We start from the raw sequence: 23,527 nt of genomic DNA, 5'->3' as shown, positions 1-23,527 counted from the left end.
CACTGTGGAAGGGGATTCTGGCTGCTCCACCAGAGCGGTCTGAGGTCTGCTTACAGTGGATTTCTTGGTTGACTCCTCCTCCAGCGGTTGAGGTTGAGTTTGGACTCCTCCTACGGCGGTTGAGGTCGAGGCAGCGACGCTTGGCCATCTGCTATGAGTACCCGCCATCCCGATCCCGCCCGTCGCTCCTCGTCTTCAGGCTGTTCATCCACATGCTCCCGGGGTGCTGAAACCCATCAGTCCATTCATCCCTCCCTCCCTCCCTCCCTCCGCCTCGTTCACTCGTTCAAAAACTACTGCTTGGCATTCAATAAAAATAGGTTGTATTTGAACTTTTCCCCCCTCAAAAACAGTGGTAAACACAGCCAGTTACGGCCTGGCCACCTTGGGGTTCTACGCTTCCTCACGGTGTATCGCTCCTCTTCCAGGGCGACAGCTGGACTGTCCATTGTACTCCGTCACGTGATTGATTTGCTTCAGTTTCAACAGAAGAAAAAAAAAGAGAGTGATTCCAAATTCCAAATTGAGAAACTTGGTCCCACATAACAAAAAAGAGAAAAGCTGAACATAATGGTTACCATCCTCTCCTCCCCCGAAAAAGAGATAAGTGACCGTAGGAAAAGGCAGGCCCTCCTGTCTTCAGTGGTATTTCCTTTTGTCTGAGTGATAACACTGACATTGTATATCCTGTGTTTGTGTGATTTGTCTTAATGTATGTGTGCCTACGAGTTCACACGTGCCTATGTGTGTTTGTTGAGTATCCTTAAAAGTGTGTGTGTGTGTGTGTGGGAGGAGGCTGGGGGCAGCTGCCCTGTGTCCAGAGGTGAGGTAGAGCCTGGCGGCGCCCCAGCCTTGAGGGTGTGCCCACTTTGAGGTAAATGGCAGCCGTCATTGGCCTTGCCCTTTCTCAGTGACCCCTACAGTAACGACGACTGAGTATGGAAGCCTGAAGGGGCCATACTGAGCTGAGTCACACAGGCGTGGATTCAGACTTACTTACCCTGCAGGTCAGGGCTACAGCACAGCAGTATATACAGTAAATAAGGCTTTGAGTTTCTGAGGGTAGGTGTGTGTGTGTGTGTTTCAGGATGCTGTTCAGTCTCCAGGCACTGAATCTGCTTGCCAGCTATTAAATCTATATTTTCCCTCTCCCCTACTCCCCCCTCCTCTGAGAACTCCTGCCAGTGGCGCTTCTCCTTCTTTCTCTCTTTTGTTCACTGTTATGACCTTCCTTGGAGAGAAAAGGGCTCAATTGTCATTCATGAGAGGGTCTACTGTTGGCACCAGAAGCACAGGCAATGACAAGGCAGGTCTGCCCAGTGTGTGTGTGGGTTTGAGAGAGTGCCAGTCACAGGCGCTTGCCTAATGACAGAACCAAAGGTAGATACGGAGCCGTGGTCTGTAGTTTTACACATTTACACATTTCAGACAACTGGAGTAGCCTTATAATACAGCACCTGACTTGGTTAAAAACATGCTCACGGTCCAGTCTGAAAATGGCTCAGTTGTGTTCAGCCGTGATTGTAGGTACTAGTAGCTTTGCTCTACGGTAGGAGTTATATGGCACACTCAGTACCTCTGTGTGTGTCCCGGTGTGTTGTCAGAGACGTATCTCCTGAATCATTGTCTTACACTAATTCGGGGAGTATAATTAACTGACCGATTTTAAAAGATGGTTGCCATAAATTCAAACAGGTGCAAACCTGCAAAGAACACCATCTAGTGGCAATGTGTGACAACTGAGGTGCCTCCAATAGGCCTCTGAGAGGGGAGCCAGAGTGTGTGTGTCTGTGTGTGTTGGCCTTGGCAAAAGGCTGCAACTCCCACTGGATAAAACACTGTGCTCAGACAGGGAGGGCCGCCAAACTGATTCCCAAAAACAGGTATGAAGAGGTGGTTGGTCAAAAAAATGTAAATCCTGTTTGTTTGACTCCTGCTGCTGGTTGCGTTGTTTGTTGTTTACCACGTAAATGTCGGAAAAACACAAGTCCTGCCAAAATCCTTCCCAGCTTCAGAAAAACATCCATTCCTTTCCCAAGATGCCTCAAGTCGCTCCACTACTTCCTCCGGGGGTGCCACTCACACTTCCTGGTCCTCGAAGACCTCTAGGAAGAGAGGGGGGAAAAGTTCCGTCGGACACTCCACCTTCATGTGGAGGAAGCGGCTGGCGTGGCACGCCCCGATCATGCGCAGGTCCGTCACCTTCATCAGCAGCTTGGGCCAGAAGTGGGGAATGTTGTGCTTGCGGTAGTTGATGTAGTGTTCAAACGCCAGCAGGTAGGTCTCCTGGCATTTCTCGATCTTGTCAATGTTCGTCAGGCCCGAGCGGTCTGTGGCCGGGGGCAACGGGAGGGAGGGAAAAAAAGTGTCAGTAAACGGAGAGGGTAAAATTCCACCTAGCCTATCAGAGGGAAAGATGTAGGCCAAGTTGTTTTCAGCTAATAGTACAGCAGATTTTATTTATACTTACTTATAGTTCCTTCAGATCCACACAAAGTGCCTAGGTAGTAGTGGCTAGGGGGTGGATTTGGAACTCGGCCTGAATCCTCTGACCTGAATGACCTCAGTTGACCTCTGGCCATTGACCCTTGACCCCGTCCTCACCTGAGCTCATGAGCAGCACGGCCTGCAGCAGCGCCACCTCCGTGTCGTCCAGGTTGAATTGCGCCAGGCTCTTGCCCAGGTCGAAGATGGCGTCCGACACCACGCCCAGGCCGCCGTTCTTCAACTGCTCCCGCTTGACCGCCATCTCGCCGCTAAGGGTCAGCGTCTCGCTCTCTGGGTCGTAGCGCACGGCGGCGCGCAGCGACATGATCTCCATACAGCAGCCTTTCAATAGGATGATCTGGTCCTCACAAGGCAGCTGGACAGAGGAGAGGAGAGAGGGAGGAGGGAAAAGACGTGAGAGTAACAGCAGAGTTTATTGGTCGGTCACACTAATAGACTGAATTGTACACCAATATAAATACCTAGATTTTCATCAAATAGTAAGATAGCACAGAGGTGTGTGTGTGTGTGTTTGGTTTTACTACTTTTACTAAAAAGGCTATTTTATGCTTAGGGGTGAGGTTAAGATTAAAATTAGGGTTAGAATTAAGGTTATGGTAAAGGGTTAGGTTTAGGAATTAGGTTTGAAGTCAGAAGTCCCCACAAGAATAGTAAACAAACAACAATTTCACCAACTGGGGACATTTTGTTGGTCCCCAAAAGGTCAAATGCCATTTCTAAATGGGTTTAGGGTTAAGGTTAGAATTAGTGTTAGAATTAGGTTTATGGTTAGGAGCTAGGGTTAGTTTTAGGGTTAGGTTTGGGGGTAGGGTTAGGTTTTGGGGTTAAGGTTAGAGTTAAGGAAAATAGGATTTTGAATGGGAATTAATTGTATGTCCCCACAAGGTTAGCCGCGCAAGACTGTGTTTGTGTGTGTGTAATATTAGGGTGCGTGCATTGATCAGTTCGGTAGCGAATAGGATGGGTAAGATCTGGCAGCAGCCTGTTCATGTTATGTTCAGTTCAGAGAGAGAAAGGAGGAGAAAGGGAGGGCAAGAGAGACAGTTAAGGAATGTAAACAACATTAACTTGAAGGCCCTTTTCCATTCTTCGATTGGAATTTCAAAGGACATTTCCGTAAGTCTACATACTTTCCAGCTGCAGTGGTGTAGGCTTCGTGTGTAGTGTATGTAAAATAATGCTATATCAGCAAGCAGTCTACGTTTACCCAATCAGCCATTTTGTTTGCCCTGTGACGTTGTTCCTCAGGGTGTCGTCAGAGAAAATGTACATCATGCACATTATACATAATTCAACATGCACTTTCTACATGCATAAACGTAGTATATTCAAGGTGCCAGTATTCCCTCAAAGTTCCTATTGCATGTCATTGTGGTGTGTATATTCCTTAGATGTGCTGTGATTCATACAGTGTGCTGAAGGGGCTTACATTCCACGCCCACACACACAGGGCTTTACCTCCGAGAACATGGGCAGTTTTTTGGCAAAGTCGACGACGCGGGTGATGGCAGGGGTGATAATCTTGGTAAACTCACTGAAGGCCTCCAGGTCCACCTTGTCTCCGTCCGACGTGGGGGCCACCGGAGACTGACCTATGTCCTCCGGCTAGGGGACAGGACAGGGGACACAGGGACACAAGTCAAGAAACTTGAGTTAAGTCCTTTGTTATGCCATGAGAGTGTGTTCATTTGGTTGCTAGTAAGATGCCATGAATTAAGCACATCCAACAAAAGTGTGAAATTAGATATAGCAGACATTACGACTGAATAGTTAAAAGAAATTAAAAAATGGTTGACATAATTGAGGAAGATGAGATGTGTATTAAACAACTTCTTAGAGCGCTAAAGAAAATCCACTTAGAGATACAAAGCTCATGGTCATATGCAGAACATGTGGTTGGTTTACATGCACCACTAGCAGATGGGATTCTATGAGGCTCTCTAAAAGACACATCTGGCTTAAACTCTTAACCTTAGTCCATCCCATTTCATTGTGAGTTGAGAAAAGGCTGAAATGTAAAATAACATAAGGCTTTGTCTTATTTTATATAATTAAGGACGCACAATCTATACAAAGCTTATGGATGGCGTGACTGTCAGGATTATGCGCCCGAGAGTCAGGTAATTACCTAAAATTGGAATAATACAATAATGCTTTGATTACAGTATATACGTTTTCCTCAGCCTAACTAAAGCTGAGTTTCAGTTGTTCAAGGACAGCTGTGTTTATGTTTCAGAATTGAGAAATAGTTATCTCTTGACAGAACAGAAAAACAAATGAATTTCAACTGAAAACAAGCCACATTCTACAGCTCTGTAGTAAACTAACTCAAACCAACTGCAAAATGAACCTGTCTAGGTTTCAAAGGTTGACAAAGTCATTCTGGGGTTAAAGACGGTAAACCAAAGTATGTTAACCCTGTCTAAGCCGCTTGTTAAAATAGGTCAAAGATCATGCATTTACTGTCTTTTAAACCACTCTATTAGCAAACTGAGGTTTGAAGCTAGGTTGGGTGACCAGACTGGCATTACAGGGGGCACTGGTACACAAAAGTAATGGTCAACAATCCATTGTAACCAATGCCCTCAAACAACCTCATCATCACTCAAGCGATTCAATTTGCAGAGGGGCTCTTTCCATCTTGACCTTCAATCAGATAGGTTAATATAATGGGTCCTCTGCAGGACACAGGGCTGGAGTTGGAGTGGACTGGAGCTTTTTGATTTGGCCGGTGATTTTGATTCCAAGTGGGTGGGCGGTAAAGGTAGTCTATGGCTTGTTAGCTACTGTTAAATGGAAGTTATTTACTAGCATACATTCTTGTCCAGAGCGACTTACAGCAAGTGCTAACAAAATGCATTACATACTGTAGAAAATGTATATTAAAAGGGAAAATTCACCACTAGACACTATCTGGGGTGTTTTTCCAGTCTCCCTACATAATTATGAGTGATGAGAGGGTGTTTCAGACATAATTATCCATTATAACTGTATTAATTTTTTCGTGCCAGGAGATGGTCATTGGTTGATTGAGCCTGTTCATTAAATTACTTCACCAATCAGTGCGTATACAGCAGGCAAGCTAGTTGTTTACGTGCATGATGGCCAGACAAGTGGTTTGAGGAGGCTTGAAGCACTGGGCATTTGTTATGACATGCATTATATGGATTAGGTCCACAGAATTATACCTAGGAGGAGCGGCTTCTATGGAGAAACGTTGAATGGCCTTTGAGCTAGCTAGTTATTAACAAGCTTGAGCTAGCAAGCTTTTGTGTGCAGTGGCACCAGAATTAAACACGCGTTTTACCTTTCTGTAGTTAATCAATCCAACGTGAAAACTAGGCCTATGATATCCTTAACTAGCATTGAAAAAGTTAATTAGTTCTTCTCAAGCTAATTAAAAAAATATATATATTCTGAATAAAGCTTCAACGTGACGTCAGTAACCAACCTATGGTTCGGGGGGCAGGTAGTTGATAAACACGCACAGGCAAAGATTTTCAGCTTGCAGGCAGACAATGGAATAATACGTTTTTGGGTGGCAAGAGTGGGGGCTTTGCATAGGTGCTTTGTTGCGTTTTGTTCTGGGAGTAGAAAAAAATGCAACATAAAATAATTAACCGGTTCCCATGCTTCTAAAATAACGGTACTGTTCCTGAACAGTATTGGTCACTTTCATTCCAGGATCCATGTTTGTTCCTTTTGAAAACGTATTAGATGGTTTTCTGATCTGTTCCCTGAACCGGTTCCAACCCCTACAGACAGACCTATATATTTATGTTAGCCGGAATACATTGAAGACCTGTTGAGACAGCGATAAAAAAATAATTGCGAGACCAGCAAGCAGCGGCGGCCTAAACCAGATGGATCAGGAATCAGGAGGGCAAATGACAGTAATTTTGCTGCTGCTGTTAGCTAGCTATATAACCTATATTTTTACGAGGCAGTGTTGTTCAGTACAGTACAATTTGGTGATTGATTCGGACATAACGGGGCTTGCTAGTTCCACTACAAGCCAAGCTAGCAAAGTTGAGCTATACCTCAAATGTACTGTAGTCTAACCTTATAGCTAGCTTCAGTGCCGCTCATTAGGAACAAAACTGGAGAAATGTTTGGATGATGTTGGAGTAAAGGAATGACTGGCTTTATGACTCTAGTCTTGGAGTAACTATACCGCTGTGTTGTAGCTAGCGTGTCTGTTGGATATCGTGTCCTACACCATGCTGCTACAGTAAGAATACAGATGGTACAGTGATTGTCCATGAATGTCTACGTGTTTTTCGTCTTTCTCTCAGACAGTACCACTTGGATTTAAAGAAGTTGACTCTCAAGAAAGTTGTTACACTTTTTTATCCAACGTGTCATTAATAACTTCACCATGCTCAAGGTGATATTCAATGTCTGTTTTTTTTTATTTTTTAAATATACACATTACCAATAGGTGCCCCTTTTTTGCGAGGCATTGGAAAACGTGTTTTTTTTGTTGGTTGAATCTGTTTGAAATTCACTGCTCGACTGAGGGACTTACAGATAATTGTACGTGTGGCGTACAGAGATGAGGTATTAATTCAACAATTGTTAAACACAATTACTGCAAACAGTGAGTCCATGCAAGTTAATATGTGAATTGTTAAAGTTGCAAACCTGTAACTTTTTGGGCGACCCAACCAAATTCAATTAGAAATGTGAGTTACTAGATCTGTCATTCTCATTGAAAGAAAATCTAAGATGCTTCCCGTTCTTAAGTTTCATTTTGCGTCTTTTGGTTTTGTACATCAGCTTCAAAACAGATATTTCAATGGTTTAGATGGTACAATGATTCTCTGCACTACACTTGCTTGGTTTGGCCCAAACTGAAATTGGTCTTAGAATTTTAGCATCCAGAAAATGGCAGAGCGATTTCTGCATAGTGCATCTTATTTAGGCTTGCCATAACGTGTTTGAATTCTTATTGACTTAAGACATTTCAGCTTTTTTAGACATTTTTTTAAATCTTGAAAAACATAATTCCACAATGAGATATTGTGTGTAAGGTGAGTGACAAAAAAATATATAAATGTAATACATTTTCAATTCAGGCTGTAACACAACAAAATGTGGAAAGTCAAGGGTGTAAATACTTTGAAGCCACTGTATGCAAGTATTCCCATTGTAGAACTAGTATTTATTATAAGCATTAGTATATATTTTTCTACTGTATATACAGTATGTCATACATTGCCATAACTTCCTGCATGTAAACTCACCTCGGTCTCCAGAGCAAATAAACTTTGTCTTGAAGACATCTGTTTTATTTTAACATGTTTACTTGCCAACAAATTAAAGTTTAAATGATACACCAACGACCTTCATTTGTTTTAGCAGTAAGATTGAAGCTAGTTTACCAAAGTACATTTCATGAATATCACAATTTAAAGTCAGCACTATTGGTTTCTGATGCAGCTGGAATCATTTAGTCACTTGTCAGTACACTTGTATAAAAAATATATATAAAAAAAAATGTATAAAACACCATTATATACATATGTTCAACAGCTAGCAATAACTATACCACAATGCAATTGAGCATACTAGGCATTCTATATTATACTACAGCATCAGTCAAACTATATGGATGATTAGTTGATTGAATATCCTGGCAGGTTCCAGAATGTTCGTGTGCTGAACGTCTTCTTGTGTTGGGTAATGGCAGCTGGTTTAGCAGGCTTTGGCGCTGTGGTGATGTTCTCCACCACCCACTGCGTCGACCTCTTGCAGATGATTTCTATGTACTGCAAGTCTCCTTGAAAAGACGAAGACTGATCATGAGAATGTGTAACCATTCAATAAACTATGTTCATCTATAAACAAAAATGGGTACAGTAGACTGGTATGTGTTTGTTTTTTTACACTTAAAGTCAATAATTGGGCATTGAGATGGGCTGTTAGCAAAGATGTGAAAAGTTTGAGGGGGATTTGACTTGTAGACAGTCTAGTCATTTATCGTTGTGCATGTGCACCAACAGTTGTGCAGTTGAGTAGACAAGCACTGCCAACAATAGTGTGAATAGGCTAGAAGAGTATACTAACAGCCCCTCTCCCCCATGACTCTTAGTTCCATTATATATAAAAGTAATTGGACGAAGGTGTCTTCTGTAAGGGGGAGTTTTAAGAGACTCGACGCTCCATCTGAACATTAACACGCATCGCTTGCAGTACGGTTTTGGAAGCATAAGGACATTATCTTTCATATCAGCGATGTTAAAAAAACAATAGGTTAAATTGATTCACACCTTTATAGGGTTAGGTCTACCTGTGCTAATTAGCTATCAGCGTCTTCAAACAGCTGTGTGTAAATGGAAGACAGACACCACAAAACGTGTTGTCACCAAAAAAATGTTGGCTGCAGCTGTTTTAAAACAGGTTGTGTGTATTTTGCATTTGTGATATGTAAGTATAGGGATATATGTTTCTAGAACCGTACCACAATTGAGAATCGATTCACGTATAGATGGCGTATTTGGCTGTTTTAGCTTCCAGAGCCAATTCACCCTTTTAACAGAACATGTAAGGTCCTTGGACTAAAGAGTAATGCTAGCCTCCTTTAGTCCAATATTGGGCTACTCTCCCCCATGCCAAATAACTGATTGCAAGGGTGTGAAACATTTGAGGAGCACTTGTCTTGTAGACAGTTTAGTGTATTGGTGATTTTGTTCTCAAGATGATATTGTGCTTTCATAAATACCCTTGCCTGTCTTGGCTTGGTTCAAAGTCATGATGTTGGCCTTGAGCTTATTCCAGGCTTAAAGTTGTCATCCAATGGGTCTAAAGGCTCTGTACTACTAAAGCTGGTGTCATGGTCATGGTCGGCAGGATTAATTATCAGCAGCAGGATTAGGCTCTATGACACACAGTAGTCAGTGATTAGCCAACATTTTACTACTTTGTCCCCATCAATACAGCTCAAACAAGGTACTATATTCACCCCCCCTCCCCCTCTAACGTTAATAGATCATGCATACTAACCTTCACACACACACAATACCCACCCAGTCAACCATACCACCCCCTCCTTACTAATACCTCATTTTCTCAAAATGTAGACTTCAATCCCTGCATGAACAATCAACACATCTTCCATAATACAGAGAACTACAGTAGAGGTTGTAGCCTACTTGTAAAACACACCAACTATAACAAGACACGGACCATGTTTATGCCTAACTCCAGTAGATTTATTTGCTCATCATGGAGTCATGGAAAGATTTGGTAGATTTTCGTATGGTATTTTAGGTGACTTACACTCGTTCCTGGTGCTGAGCTTGATGCCACCGCAGATGTTGTTGGAATCGGACTCTAAATTGAACACAACGTTAGTCTCTGCGGTAGTTAGTTAGCGTTAGCGTCTTTAGGTTACGTTAGCTAGCTATCTTGCAAAGTTACAAATCACATTACCAGATAGCAGCTGGCTAATTACATATGGCATGCTTTGGAATGTCTAGCCAGCGTATTGTGAAAGCCAGTCATCAAAATGTTGGTTTAGATAAACACATGTAGTTTGCTAGCTAGTTTAGTTAGCTAGGTAATGTTAGCAACGTTACCTCGGCTTGACTTTTTTTTTCTGCAGCGTTGATGTTGGCTGATCGGATCCCTTCCTCTTCGAAGTGAAGTAGGAAATTGATGGAATAGCATCACTTTTCAACAGTCGACGACATGGAAAAAATCATCAGTTGAGACTTCAGTTCCGTTTTGAAACACTCTGGCTGAAAGTGCTGGTTACAAACACAGGCATTTGTATATTTCTCACATCAACTGGATACACCTCCACAGAGCGGCACCTACATCCTGAAATCACTATGAAATCTGGTTATTGTCGTTTGCTTACAACCACGAAATGTAGCTGGCCCGTTTCTACCTGTGAGATGCAGAAACGCTCGCATTTGCGTGTAGTGAGGATTTTTCAAATATTTTTTTATGACCCATAGGATAAGTTAACATATTAATGGACATATATAGTGAAATAGAGCAGCGGTGAAATGTCCCTTTAAGGACTAAAATAGGTTGTTATAAAACTGTTATTTCTTATAGTGTTATGTATTCGATACTGTAGCTAATAGTGTTATTCAGGGGTGAAAGTAGTAGATTTCATTTCTTCAAAGTATGGGGACCTCCTATGTTTGCACGAGTTTAAAAAAATGATGGGTCTAATCATAGAATCCATATGATTTTATTAGGATCACCATCGGCCTAATAGTAAAGATGTGTCGTTTAACTTTTCAAATGTATTAGCCTACCTTTTAATGTGGCATAAACACAACCAGTCATGTTGGGGGGACTTTTTAAGCCTCATGTACATATTTTTCTGCTTATAATTTCTGACAATTTGGAAGGCTATTTGTTAGCAAACTTGTCTATAATTAGATATGTGCAGCTTCTCTTGTGTCATTACTTAATGCTCGTCTAGAACTCTAAATAAGCACTTGCTCGCTAGAATGTCATAAATCGACAGAATGATCAATGAATCATCAACAATCTAGTTGAGATTGGTTAAATTTGAGGACATTTAGGGACCAGGGAGATTTCCAAATGACATCAGTTTAAAGGAAATGAAAAGCTGTTAAAACGATCAAACAACTGATAGTATTTCATTTAGTCTTGAATGTCAACTTTTATTCTCTCAAGATGTGGAAAGAAATAAATCATATTTTTTCCCTGTTCCCATTTGTTAAATGCAAAGAGACATCACTTTGGAGCGTAGTCCACAAGTTCTCAAGTCTATTTGCTCATTTTTCATGCGACTGACATGCGGTAATGACAAATAGAATCTTTGTTTTAATTATTGTGATATGTCCACATGTTTTACCAGTACGGCATACCCCCTACAATTTATTTACTGGTACTCCACACCAGACCTGTTTCTATTACAGTGTTAGAGGTGAAGTACTATATTCATCTGTTAGGTTAATCATATGACTTCAGGCTAGACATGTGTTATCTTGGTAGTAGGTGTGGTTCAGGAATGCTCTCAGCATTCTAATGCCTGGCATTTGAGTCCCATTAAATTAGCACTGCTGTGCCCAGAGCCACATGTGATTTGTATCGCTGTGCATTTCTGGTGGGCCGTGTTGTAGGCTATTTTGGGAGTATATAAGTTGATAGGACATTTCTGTTATGGTGTGATGTCATTGCGTCATCACTTTTGCTGAGCTTTGAACACACACACACACACACACACACACAGCGCCAGAGAGAGACACATTATGTCACTGCTGTGGCCAACACGCAAGCTCATATACATTTCACACACATACTTCTCACTCTCTCTGTCACTCACTCCCTCTCTCCACATTGAACCATTAGTACGTAGTTCTCCACAGTAAAACCATTGCTACACCCTTGTAACACGCTATCCCAAACCTAGAGTGTCTAAGGTCCCTAGTCTAGAAACTCTAGGTTTATGGATGAGACATGTTTTAAATGTTACAGTGGGGCAAAAAAGTATTTAGTCAGCCACCAACTGCTCCCACAGTTGATTTCTTCAAACCAAGCTGCTTACCTATTGCAGATTCAGTCTTCCCTGCCTGGTGCGGGTCTACAATTTTGTTTCTGGTGTCCTTTGACAGCTCTTTGGTCTTGGCCATAGTGGACTTTGGAGTGTGACTGTTTGAGGTTGTGGACAGGTGTCTTTTATACTGATAACAAGTTCAAACAGGTGCCATTAATACAGGTAACGAGTGGAGGACAAAGGAGCCTCTTAAAGAAGAAGTTACAGGTCTGTGAGAGCCAGACATCTTGCTTGTTTGTTATTGACCAAATACTTATTTCCACCATAATTTGCAAATTAATTAATAAAAAATCCTACAATGTGATTTTCCTCATTTGGTCTGTCATAGTTGAAGTGTACCTGTGATGAAAATTACAGGCCTCTCTCATCTTGTTAAGTGAGAGAACTTGCACAATTGGTGGCTGACTAAATACTTTTTTGCCCCACTGTATATGTGTTCAGGTATTTATAGAAGAGCTAAAGTTTCTCCGTGCACCAGTTTAAAGGCGTTATTTTATATATTGGCTGGTATAACCGGCAGCTTGCTCAAATCCAATGTTTGGTTTTGGGTTGGCAGTGCTTGGACACACCTCGTAATGGTTAGGGCTATTTAAACAAGCAAATTGACTGTGGCTTTGCGGGTTAATTGTCTGTGGTATGGGTGATTCTCTCAATCTAGAGCCTTTATGGGAGAATTGGGGCCTTACACTGGTGTGGGTGTACGAGAGGGACATTGTATCGTAAGTGTGTGTGAAAAAAGAGCACATAGAAACATAATATATCTTTAAGTGTGTGTACATGTGTGTGAAGAGGTAGCTTTATCGGTGTTTGTGTGTTGACACCAAACGTCCCATTTCCTCCCCCTCACACCCCGCCACTTCCTGAACACGGTTGCCTAGCAACACCGACCACGACACCTGCTACACACAGTGAGCCTCTGGGACCCCCGCCCTTTTCCTCCCAGGTAGATCACCCGTTCCTGGGGCACGTTTCTAATAAAACCCCCTGCTTATTTCCAGGGCTTAGTGTCAGCCATGCTGTGAGTGAAGAAGCCAGCTGATAACCCAGCACCCGCTAGGCCTAATCCCTGGCTAACACTTCCTGCCGCTGTGCGCCCAGAGCCACCTGGCCCATGGAAAACATATGGAGATCAGTAGTCCTACCAGTACTGCCACAGGGTATCCTGACAGGAATAGCCCGGACAACATGGGAACATACTGTAGTAGTAACAGTAGTAACTGATCGGCAGTCGAGATGATGGATGGCACTCAACGTAAATGCTAACGGTGCTATTTAGCGTAAAGCCCAATTTATCACAAAGGAGTCTAAAACAGCCAGCCAGTCAACAAAACAGAGAACCAAACAAACACTTATGTAACCAGCCATTTAGCCAGCCAGTCAACCAGAATCTGGCAAAATTATCAGCCCTATTGGGGCGAGGCGAATGGTGCTCATCCTCTTACCAGGAACTTGCGTTTCTGTTTCCAGTGGGAGCCCTGTGCATTGGTGTGGCGGTGGGCCTCGGTCAGCATGCGGATCAGCTCCCACTCCGAGCCGGTGGGCTCTGGCCGGTTCTGCAGGGTCTTCACCATCTCCTCCTTCTTCCTCTTCTCCCGGTTCTCCTCAATCAGACGCCGCTTGGCCACCCGCTTGGAGTCGTCCAGGACAACTGAGAGAGAGAAAAAGAGGGAAAGGAAAAAACGAGGGAGAAATAAAATGATTTCAGTTACATCAAGGAGTCACGAGTCCAAGCATCCACATGACTTGTAAAATGTGTGTAATTGTGTAATGTGTGAGTGTGTGAGAGACACTCACGGTCCATGGCCATGCCCACTGCGATGCACTTCTTGAAGCGGCACAGCTGGCACTGGTTGCGGGTGATCTTGTCGATGATGCAGCAGCCATCGTACTTACAGGAGTAGGCGGGGTGGAGGTTCTTCTGAATCGTCCGCCGAAAGAAACCCTGGGAGAACGAGAGGTGAGATGAAGAGAGAGGGGGGTGAGGGAGAGAGAGGGTGGAGACAAAACGGAGAGACAGAAAGGGAAGAAGGAAGAAAGATAGAGGGAAGGAAGGAGAGAGAAAGAAAGCGTTCAGCATAACACTGTTCAGTGCCACCTGTCATACAAGGAAATAAAGTGATGAAGAGAGCATCTTTGAATTCTCAACTTTCTCAGCTTGATAAAACACATCTAAAAAATACAATCTTCCTTGTTATTTGCCTTTGGCCTAAAGAGCAGGAACCCAAGACTTTGGAAATACAGACATTGTCATCCTACAAGAAACATGGTATAGAGATGGACCCACTGGTTGCCCTCAAGGTTACAGAGAGCTGGTAGTCCCATCCACCAAACTACTAGGTGTGAAACAGGGAAGAGACTCAGGGGGTATGCTAATTTGGTATAGAGCAGACCTAAACCGCTCTATTAAATTAGTCAAATCAGGAACATTTTACATTTGGCTAGAAATGAATAAGGAAATTATCTCAACAGAGAAAAATGTCCTCATGTGCTACCCGGCAGGTAGCCTAGTGGTTAGAGCGTTGGGCCAAAACAACCAACAAAAACAGGTCACAACTCCTGCAGCTCTAGCATGCTGGGTCTGTACAGTCAATGGTAGGCTTCAAGGGGACTCTTATGGTAGGTACACCTACAGCTCATTCCTTGGCAGTAGTACTGTAGATTACTTTATCACTGACCTTATCCCAGTCTCTCAGAGCGTTCACAGTCAGCCCACTGACACCCCTTTTCAGATCACAGCAAAATCACAGTCTACTTGAACAGAGCAATACTCAATCATGCGGCATCAAAGCCAAAGGAACTGCATGAATCAAATCAAATTTAATTTGTCACATACACATAGTTAGCAGATGTTAATGCGAGTGTAGCGAAATGCTTGTGCTTCTAGTTCCCACCATGCAGTAACATCTAACAAGTAATCTAACAATTTCACAACAATTACCTAATACACACAAGTGTAAAGGAATGAATAAGAATATGTACATAAAAATATATATGGATGAGCGATGGCCAAACAGCTTAGGCAAGATGCAGTATATACATATGAGCTGAGTAGTGTAGGGTATGTAAACATTATATAAAGTGGCATAGTTTAAAGTGACTAGTAATACATTTATTACATCCAATTTTTAATTATTAAAGTGGCTAGAGATTGAGTCACTATGTTGGCAGCAGCCACTCCATGTTAGTGATGGCTGTTTAACAGTCTGATGGCCTTGAGATAGAAGCTGTTTTTCAGTCTCTCGGTCCCAGCTTTGATGCATCTGTACTGACCTCGCCTTCTGAATGATAGCGGGGTGAACAGGTAGTGGCGAACAGGTAGTGGCTCGGGTGGTTGTTGTACTTCATGATCTTTTTGGCCTTCCTGTTACATCGGGTGGTGTAGGTGTCATGGAGGGCAGGTAGTTTGCCCCTGGTGATGCGTTGTGCAGACCTCACTACCCTCTGGAGAGCCTTACGGTTGTGGGCGGAGCAGTTGCTGTACCAGCCGGTGATACAGCCCGACAGGATGCTCTCGATTGTGCATCTATACAAGTTTGTGAGTGTTTTTGGTGACAAGCCGATTTTCTTCAGCCTCCTGAGGTTGAAGAGGTGCTTATACGCCTTCTTCACAACGCTGTCTGTGTGGGTGGACCATTTCAGTTTGTCCGTGATGTGTACGCCGATGAACTTAAAACTTTCCACCCTCTCCACTACTGTCCTGTTGATGTGGATAGGGGGGTGCTACCGCTGCTGTTTCCTGAAGTCCACGATCATCTCCTTTGTTTTGTTGACGTTGAGTGTGAGGTTATTTTCCTGACACCACACTCCGAGGGCCTTCACCTCCTCCCCGTAAGCCGTCTCGTAGTTGTTGGTAATCAAGGCTACCACTGTAGTGTCGTCTGCAAACTTGATGATTGAGTTGGAAGTGTGCATGGCCATGCAGTCATGGGTGAACAGGGAGTACAGGAGAGGACTGAGAACGCACCATTGTGGGGCCCCAGTGTTGAGGATCAGTGGGCTGGAGATGTTGTTTCCTACCCTCACCACCTGCAGGCAGCCCGTCAGGAAGTCCAGGACCCAGTTGTACAGGGCGGGGTCGAGAGCCTGATGACGAGTTTGGAGGGTACTATGGTGTTAAATGCTGAGCTGTAGTCGATGAACAGCATTCTTACATAAGTATTCCTCTTGTCCAGATGGGATAGGGCAGTGTGCAGTGTGATTGTGATTGCGTCATCTGTGGACCTATTGGGGTGGTAAGCAAATTGGAGTGGGTCAAGGGTGTTAGGTAGGGTGGAGGTGATATGATCCTTGACTAGTCTCTCAAAGCACTTCATGATGACGGAGGTGAGTGCTACGGGGCGATCGTCATTTAGCTCAGTTACCTTAGCTTTCTTGGGAACTGGAACAATAGTGGCCCTCTTGAAGCATGTGGGAACAGCAGACTGGGATAAGGATTCATTGAATATGTCCGTAAACATACCAGCCAGCTGGTCTGCGCATACTCTGAGGACGTGGCTAGGGATGCCGTCTGGGCCGGCAGCCTTGCGAGGGTTAACACGTTTAAATGCTTTACTCACGTTGGCTGCGGTGAAGGAGAGCATGCAGGTTTTGGTAGTGGGCCGTGTTGTTGGCACTGTATTGTCCTCAAAGCGAGCAAAGAAGTTGTTTAGTTTGTCTGTGAGCAGGACATCGTGATCCACGACGGGGTTGGATTTATTTTTGTAGTACGTGATTGACTGTAGACCCTGCCACATACCTCTCATGCCTGAGCTGTTGATCTGCGACTCTACTTTGTCTCTATACTTACGCTTAGCTTGTTTGATTGCCTTGCGGAGGGAATAGCTACACTGTTTGTATTCGGTATTTGGTTTCCGGTCGCCTTGCCCTGATTAAAAGCAGTGGTTCGCACTTTCAGTTTTGCACGAATGCTGCCATCAATCCACGGTTTCTGGTTGGGGAAGGTTTTAATAGTTTCTGTGGGTACAACATCACCGATGCATTTGCTAATAAACTCGCTCACCGAATCAGCGTATTCATCAATGTTATTGTCCGACGCGATGCGGACCCTATCCCAGTCCACGTGATCTAAGCAATCTTGAAGCGTGGAATCAGATTGGTCACACCAGCGTAGAACAGACCTGACCACGGGCGTTTCCTGTTTTAGTTTCGGGTCTATAGGCTGGGCGCAACAAAATGGAGTCTAATTTCCGAAAGGAGGGCGGGGCAGGGCTTTGTATGTGTCGCGGAAGCTAGAGTAACAATGGTCCAGGATTTTCTCCGCCCGGGTCGCGCATTCGATATGCTGATTAAATTTAGGGAGTCTTGTTTTCAGATTAGCCTTGTTAAAATCCCCAGCTACAATGAATGCAGCCTCAGGACATGTGGTTTCCAGTTTACATAGAGTCCAATGAAGTTCATTCAGGGCCATCGATGTAGTCTTCTTTTGGGGAAATATACGGCTGTGATTATAATCGAAGAGAATTCTCTTGGTAGATAATGCGGTAAACATTTGATTGTAAGGAATTCTAGGTCAGGTGAGCAAAAGGACTTGAGTTCCTTTATGTTGTTATGATCACAGCGCGTCTCGTCAATCATAGGGCATACCACCCCGCCCTTCTTCTTACCAGAGAGATGTTTGTTTCTGTCGGCGCGATGCGTGAAGAAACCAGGTGGCTGTACCGACTCCGATAGAGTGTCTCGATAGAGTGTCTCAAAAACATATACATGATCAAACACAAATCTTAAAATCCCTATCAAAGACTACCAGAACCCACTGGATTCTCCAATTACATTGAATGAACTACAGGACAAAATACAAACCCTTCAACCCAAAAAGGCCTGCCCCTCCTGTTGATGAAATGTTTTATACTGACTGCAAATTCAAATTGTCCTGGGTGGTGGAGAAAAACAAACAACATTATGAAATCCATGAACACAAACAACAAGTGTGCAGTTGCTCTTATAAAAAACACACACCGGACAGTAACAAAACTTCAGATTTCCTAACAAATCTTGAGAAAAACACAGTAACAAAAAAAAACAAACTAGAATGCTAGTTTCCTAAACAGAGAGTATCTCTGTTGGCGGATGTGACTGATATTAACAAAAAATGAAGGAACACTTTAAAAATACAGATTTTCAGTGAGCATAGCAACAATCACTCCTAGACAACTTCCTGGACAAAACATTTCTTCTGCAATAGTGAAGGTGTAAACTTGTGCATGCTGAAAACCTAAAAGTTTATTTGAAACTCAGCTTCCCTATCAAATCAAAACAATTCTTGCAGACAACCTAAGAAAATTAACAACAATGACAAATGGTTTGATGAAGAATGCAAAAACCTAAGAAAGAAATTGATTTATTTAGTATTTTAACTATTTGCACATCGTTACCTATTCAACCAAAAACATAAGAGACCCAGAAAACCTGAGCCTATTCCTTCACTTTGGTGAATCACTAAAACAATACAGAAATACACTACAGAAAAATTTGTTTACACCTATTTCAGAAATCAGCTCAATGTAATTGAAGAATCCATAAATCTAACTACATTGAGGGAAAATTGGAAAACACTAAACAAACATGTTATCTATCTAAAACAGAGCTGGAGGGTAAACCAGGCTTCTCCAATCTTTTTGGCTCTACAACAAAGAACAAACAGCAAAAACATATACATGATCAAACACAAATCTTAAAATCCCTATCAAAGACTACCAGAACCCACTGGATTCTCCAATTACATTGAATGAACTACAGGACAAAATACAAACCCTTCAACCCAAAAAGGCCTGTGGTGTTGATGAAATGTTAAAATATACTGACTGCAAATTCAAATAGGCTATTAGGTGTTGGGAGAAAAACAAACAACATTATGAAATCCATGAACACAAACAACAAGTGTGCAGTTAACACTGGTTAAAAAACACACACACAGGACAGCAACACAATTAGACCTAACCAAATCTTGAGAAAACAAAAAGGTAACAAAAGAAATTGAGGGGCGAGTGAGTGAGGTGGCGCGTGAGTGAGGTAGCGAGTGAGTGAGGTACAGCGTAAGTGAGTTAGCGAGTGAGAGAGTGAGGTAGCGAGTGAGAGAGATAGCGAGTGAGGTAGAGCGTGTGTGAGGTAGCGAGTGAGGTAGAGCGTGAGGTAGCGAGTGAGGTAGAGCATGAGTGAGGTAGCGAGTGAGTGAGGTAGCGAGTGAGGTAGAGCGTGAGTGAGGTAGAGCGTGAGTGTGTGCACTGTACAAAAGTATCCTTACTAGCCCGAATTCAATGCAAATGAAGGTGAATACCCTTGTTAATTTGTGGTTAATGTTGTGATGAACTCTTCCCACACCTGAGCTTTGTATTTAGTGTCTCCTGACCTTGTCCCAACTTTCCCCACAAGTGACCCAGTGCTTGAAGTAAAAAGAAAAGGTGCAGGATCCATCCAAAAGTGGTGGCCTATAGGGAGCGCATGCCCTGTGTATCTCACCTTGCAGCCCTCACAGGTGATGCAGCGGTAATGGTAGCCAGTGGCCTTGTCTCCACACACCACACACGGTTCATCCTTTTCCAGATAGCTGGGGATGTACCCTGCAACACACAGAGAGAGGTGGAGAAGGAGAGAGTATGACGTCAGGTACTGAAGTTCACTCTATTGCCACGTAGTACTGATGCTGTAAACATCAGAGGTCTCAAGATTTGTGTAATAGATATCTCCCAATATATAAACCAGGTTTGCGTTAATTCCATTTCAATTCCAGATAGTTCAGGAAGTACACTGAAATTACAATTCCACTTCTTTTCAATTAGGAAAATGTGGAATTGGAATTTGGTTAACTTTCTGAAATGACTTGCTTTGAAATGGAATTGACCCCAAGCCTGGTCCAAACAGATACAATAGAAGACAGTCAAAGAAAAAAAGTAATGATCTTATCCTAAGACCTCGGCCTACGGACCCCATCACATGAGAGTCAGGAAACAAACCACTAGAGGAGATGAGTGTGTGACAATGTGTGTGTGTGTGTGCGCGCGTGTGTATGTGTGTGTGCGTCTGTTCGCCTGAGAGAGAGGTTATCCTATTCTGTACTGTCTGTCTTTTCCTGGCCTGTAATGGAGGTGTAGGTCTGTAAATACATCTCCTCGTTTGAGCAATTGTACTTGGGCAGAGAGACTCCAACAAGTACCCTTCACTTTGAGAGCCACTCCAAAGCAATGAAGTCTGCCTCGCTGCTGAGTAGAACCCCCCCCAAAAAAACATTCACTACCCAGCCTCTATCTCCTTCCTCCTCCCTTATTCAGCCCAGCGCTCTTCTAGTCTTCACCAGCCACCTCGGGGAAAACGTTTTTTCCCCCCATACAGAACATTGAGATTTAGTGAGGGAGGGCATAGACACGCATTTAATAAAATCTATAGTTGTGAGACTGGGGGAGAAGGTTTACGCGTTACACAAACACATACACTGCCAATGAAAGATCCTTGGACGTAGTTTAGGGAGCCAAGAAGTGCTGTCTGTCTGTGTGGGTTCCTCTCTCTGCATTGCTGCATGGTGGAGGAGTGTGTGTGTGTGTGTGTGTGTGGGACGAAAGTAACACTTTTCCCCCCTTCTTTTCCCCCCTGAGATCGATAGAGCTAGAGGGAACCTATTTTATGACAAACAACTTATATATGTCCTCTGCCATTAGCAACTGTCATTTCATTTCTAGGGTCAGTGAGTTGAACAGAACTACCATCAACATTACTTGTGTACCTGCCGGCGGTGGGAGTAACACAGCCTTGGGATGGAAGTAACAGCTGGCGAGGACTGCACAATATCTGTCTTATCTCTATGTTTCTGCCTTGTAATGCTCGTCACTTTCAACAAATATACCATCAGACCTCATTTCATGTTTTTGTCGATTTCAATAACTAATGCTGTAGGTTAGAACATCGCAATGTTATGCAAACCACAATATTTAGCCTTACAATATTAAAATCGGACTAAACTGGATGACATAATAGCTAAATTAACCATACTTCACTATTCATGCTTCGCTCTACCAATCAGGCACGCTCCAGCTGTCCTTGTCATGCGCTCACCTCGTGTCTCGATAGAATGGACGTCTTTATTCTCTTCACAAACGGCAAGCTCATCATGCTCGTCACATTCCCATAGCTTGACAGAAGGTAATTGGCCCCCAAAATCTAACCACTAACCCGTCAATAAAAGCTTATGTGAGAAGATGATCCATCAAATCAATTGACATAATTCTAACGTCATATATATAATTCCATTTTTTATTTTTTTTTTACATAACATTCATATTGATACTATACTAACATTATAAAAACAAGATGAAGTAGAAGAGACAATGGCCAGTGCCTAAACGTTTATTTTATTTTATTTTATTCCAGGACATCAGTTTACATTGTTTTATTTTTGTCTCATAAAAAACATGAGCTGGCGCACACCTGGAAAAAACGATTGTGTGTGGAGGTGCTGACTAACGGCGAATAAACTATAAACTATCAAAATAAAGAGGCACACACTCCATATATAAACTCCCAGCAATTTACTGGGTTAATCCCCAACGTTTCGGCATCACTGTAGGGTAATGTCGTGAATACTTGAACCAGGTTATGTAGACAAACACTGCAATTAGTGCAACCAATGACCATAGTGACCCATCTCTCCTATATCTTCTCCCAGGCTAACTCCCAAGACCAACTATTTTATTTATGTTACCTTTGTTTAACTAGGCAAGTCAGTTAAGAACAAATTCTTATTTACAATGACAGCCTAGTGGGTTAACTGCCTTGTTCAGGGGCAGAACGACAGATTTTTGTCAGATTGTTACCTCAGCTCGGGATTTGATCTAGCAACCTTTTGGTTACTGGCTCAACGCTCTAACCACTAGGCTACCTGCCGCCCCAACTAGCATGATACTTGAAACCTATGCTGTCATTTAGTCACTAGATGGGTTAAGAAAAAATATGTTTGGAGCCTAAAAACAACTAAACACAAATGTACAAAAAAACACTTCCGGGTTAGTTATTTTTACTTACATCGCTCAAAACCACTTTTTGTTGATAACTCTGCGAAACATGATTGGATTGGGAGGGGGGGGGGTCATCCTCCACATTAGGACTGTGCTGACTTCACTAAGTCATTCTAGCGTCTGTGTTATCTGAGAAAATGGGTGTGTTACTTTCGCCCCGTGTTACTTTAGTCCCAGCTCTCCCTAGAGAAAGTAAAAAGGTGTTTGTATGTGTGTGTGTCCGGACCACACTGAGTACAGTCTTACAAGTGTCAGTCTGGCTCTCTCAGAGGCAGAGGAGTGGACACTGGACAGGGACAAGGCAGTACCGGACAGGGTAGGGATGCCCAGTCTCACAAGCCAGTCTGTGGGGGTTTTGATAGGAACCAGAGCCAAAATCAATAGTGCTGCTGAAGCCGACACCCTCTGCTATTGCTCCAATAGCTCAATTGATGTACAGTCCCATCTGTTGAAATGCTCCGACCCAAAAGGATGTATGTAACTGACCTGTATTCTCTGATCCAGTCTGTCCGTATCCCTTCATTTCTGTTTAGAAAAGAAAAGTGACATTTAAATCTATTTTCAATGAATGCAAAATGGAAGAGTCAATGCTCTCTTCATAGAAAAACACTCCACTTTATTTAGATACATTTAGATGAAATAAAGTCTTTCAAAATCAAATTCAGGCAAAATGACATACTGTATTTACTGACATACTGTTTTGGGGACAAACGACTTCTCTCTCTTCTCTTCTCGAGCTAAAGCCTTTAAAAATATACTTTTACACGTTTCCTTCGTGGGTTCTTCAGATGATAAAACCCTATTGAAAAAGGTTGAGGGTGCCATGCCATGTGCCAATAGCACTTAGGTAATAAGAACCTGCACTATGCCCCACCACCCCTCAAAGCCCGGCTCAGACATAGTTTCCCAGCGGAGATGGACCATGGTGGGACATGATTCAGGTCTAGCTGGCTGAGAGCAAGGTGGGTTGTTGGGGGCTACGGGCTTCCTCATTGGTCTGTCTGTCCATAGGCCCGGGATGAGTATCGTGGCAAGGAAACAAAACAAGAAGCGGATTTCACTCCTTTAGGAAAACAGCCCTAATGTTGGAAACATTTCGTTTCCAAGCTATAGCACACAATATTTTACATACAGCAGGTTTTTAAAAGGAACAAAAAGATTGGTACTGTATGAAAAAATATTGCAATACTAGTATTGTCACAGCCCTATCTGCCCAGTTGGCGTTCAGGGGATGACAAGCGCAGATGTTTTCTAGCATCTCGGCAGATGACACAGATTCCTCTAAACTGTTTTTCTTGCTCTCTCTCTCAACTCCCGGCACTTTAAGATGTCAATCAGAGACTGTAGTCTACTGCAGGAAGAAAGATAGCAGAGCGGCCGGCTCTCGTTTACCGCTGAAAGATGTGGCTCAGGCTCCCTTGTTTCTCCTCATAGGTGATAAATACATACTCAAAATGTAAAAGGTGCCAGTGAA

At 43.0% G+C, this 23,527-nt stretch overlaps 1 protein-coding gene and 1 long non-coding RNA gene across 4 annotated transcripts in view; both read right to left on the bottom strand.

The window, feature by feature from the left end:
- Positions 1-1,163: 1,163 nt before the first annotated feature.
- The window catches only part of LOC112223551 (thyroid hormone receptor alpha), a 162,563-nt gene continuing 140,199 nt past the window's right edge, over positions 1,164-23,527 (bottom strand). For all 3 annotated transcript variants that reach the window (XM_024386627.2, XM_024386628.2, XM_024386629.2), the window contains 7 exons: positions 22,540-22,578; positions 19,508-19,608; positions 13,847-13,994; positions 13,495-13,700; positions 3,967-4,113; positions 2,605-2,863; positions 1,164-2,330 (listed from right to left, as the gene is read on the bottom strand). In XM_024386627.2, the coding sequence (XP_024242395.1) occupies positions 2,080-2,330; positions 2,605-2,863; positions 3,967-4,113; positions 13,495-13,700; positions 13,847-13,994; positions 19,508-19,608; positions 22,540-22,578 (1,151 nt within the window). In that variant the 3' untranslated portion in view covers positions 1,164-2,079. The remainder of the gene's footprint in view (positions 2,331-2,604; positions 2,864-3,966; positions 4,114-13,494; positions 13,701-13,846; positions 13,995-19,507; positions 19,609-22,539; positions 22,579-23,527) is intronic.
- On the bottom strand, positions 7,652-12,016 carry LOC112223556. The gene is made up of 4 exons (XR_002949345.2): positions 10,089-12,016; positions 9,790-9,843; positions 9,233-9,388; positions 7,652-8,290 (listed from the first exon to the last, which is right to left on the bottom strand). It is a non-coding gene; the product is annotated as an uncharacterized LOC112223556 (long non-coding RNA).

This window comes from Oncorhynchus tshawytscha, linkage group LG24 (genome assembly GCF_018296145.1).
Source record: "Oncorhynchus tshawytscha isolate Ot180627B linkage group LG24, Otsh_v2.0, whole genome shotgun sequence".
In the NCBI taxonomy this organism is placed as follows: Eukaryota; Metazoa; Chordata; class Actinopteri; order Salmoniformes; family Salmonidae; genus Oncorhynchus; species Oncorhynchus tshawytscha.
This window is presented reverse-complemented; position numbering and strand designations above follow the sequence as displayed.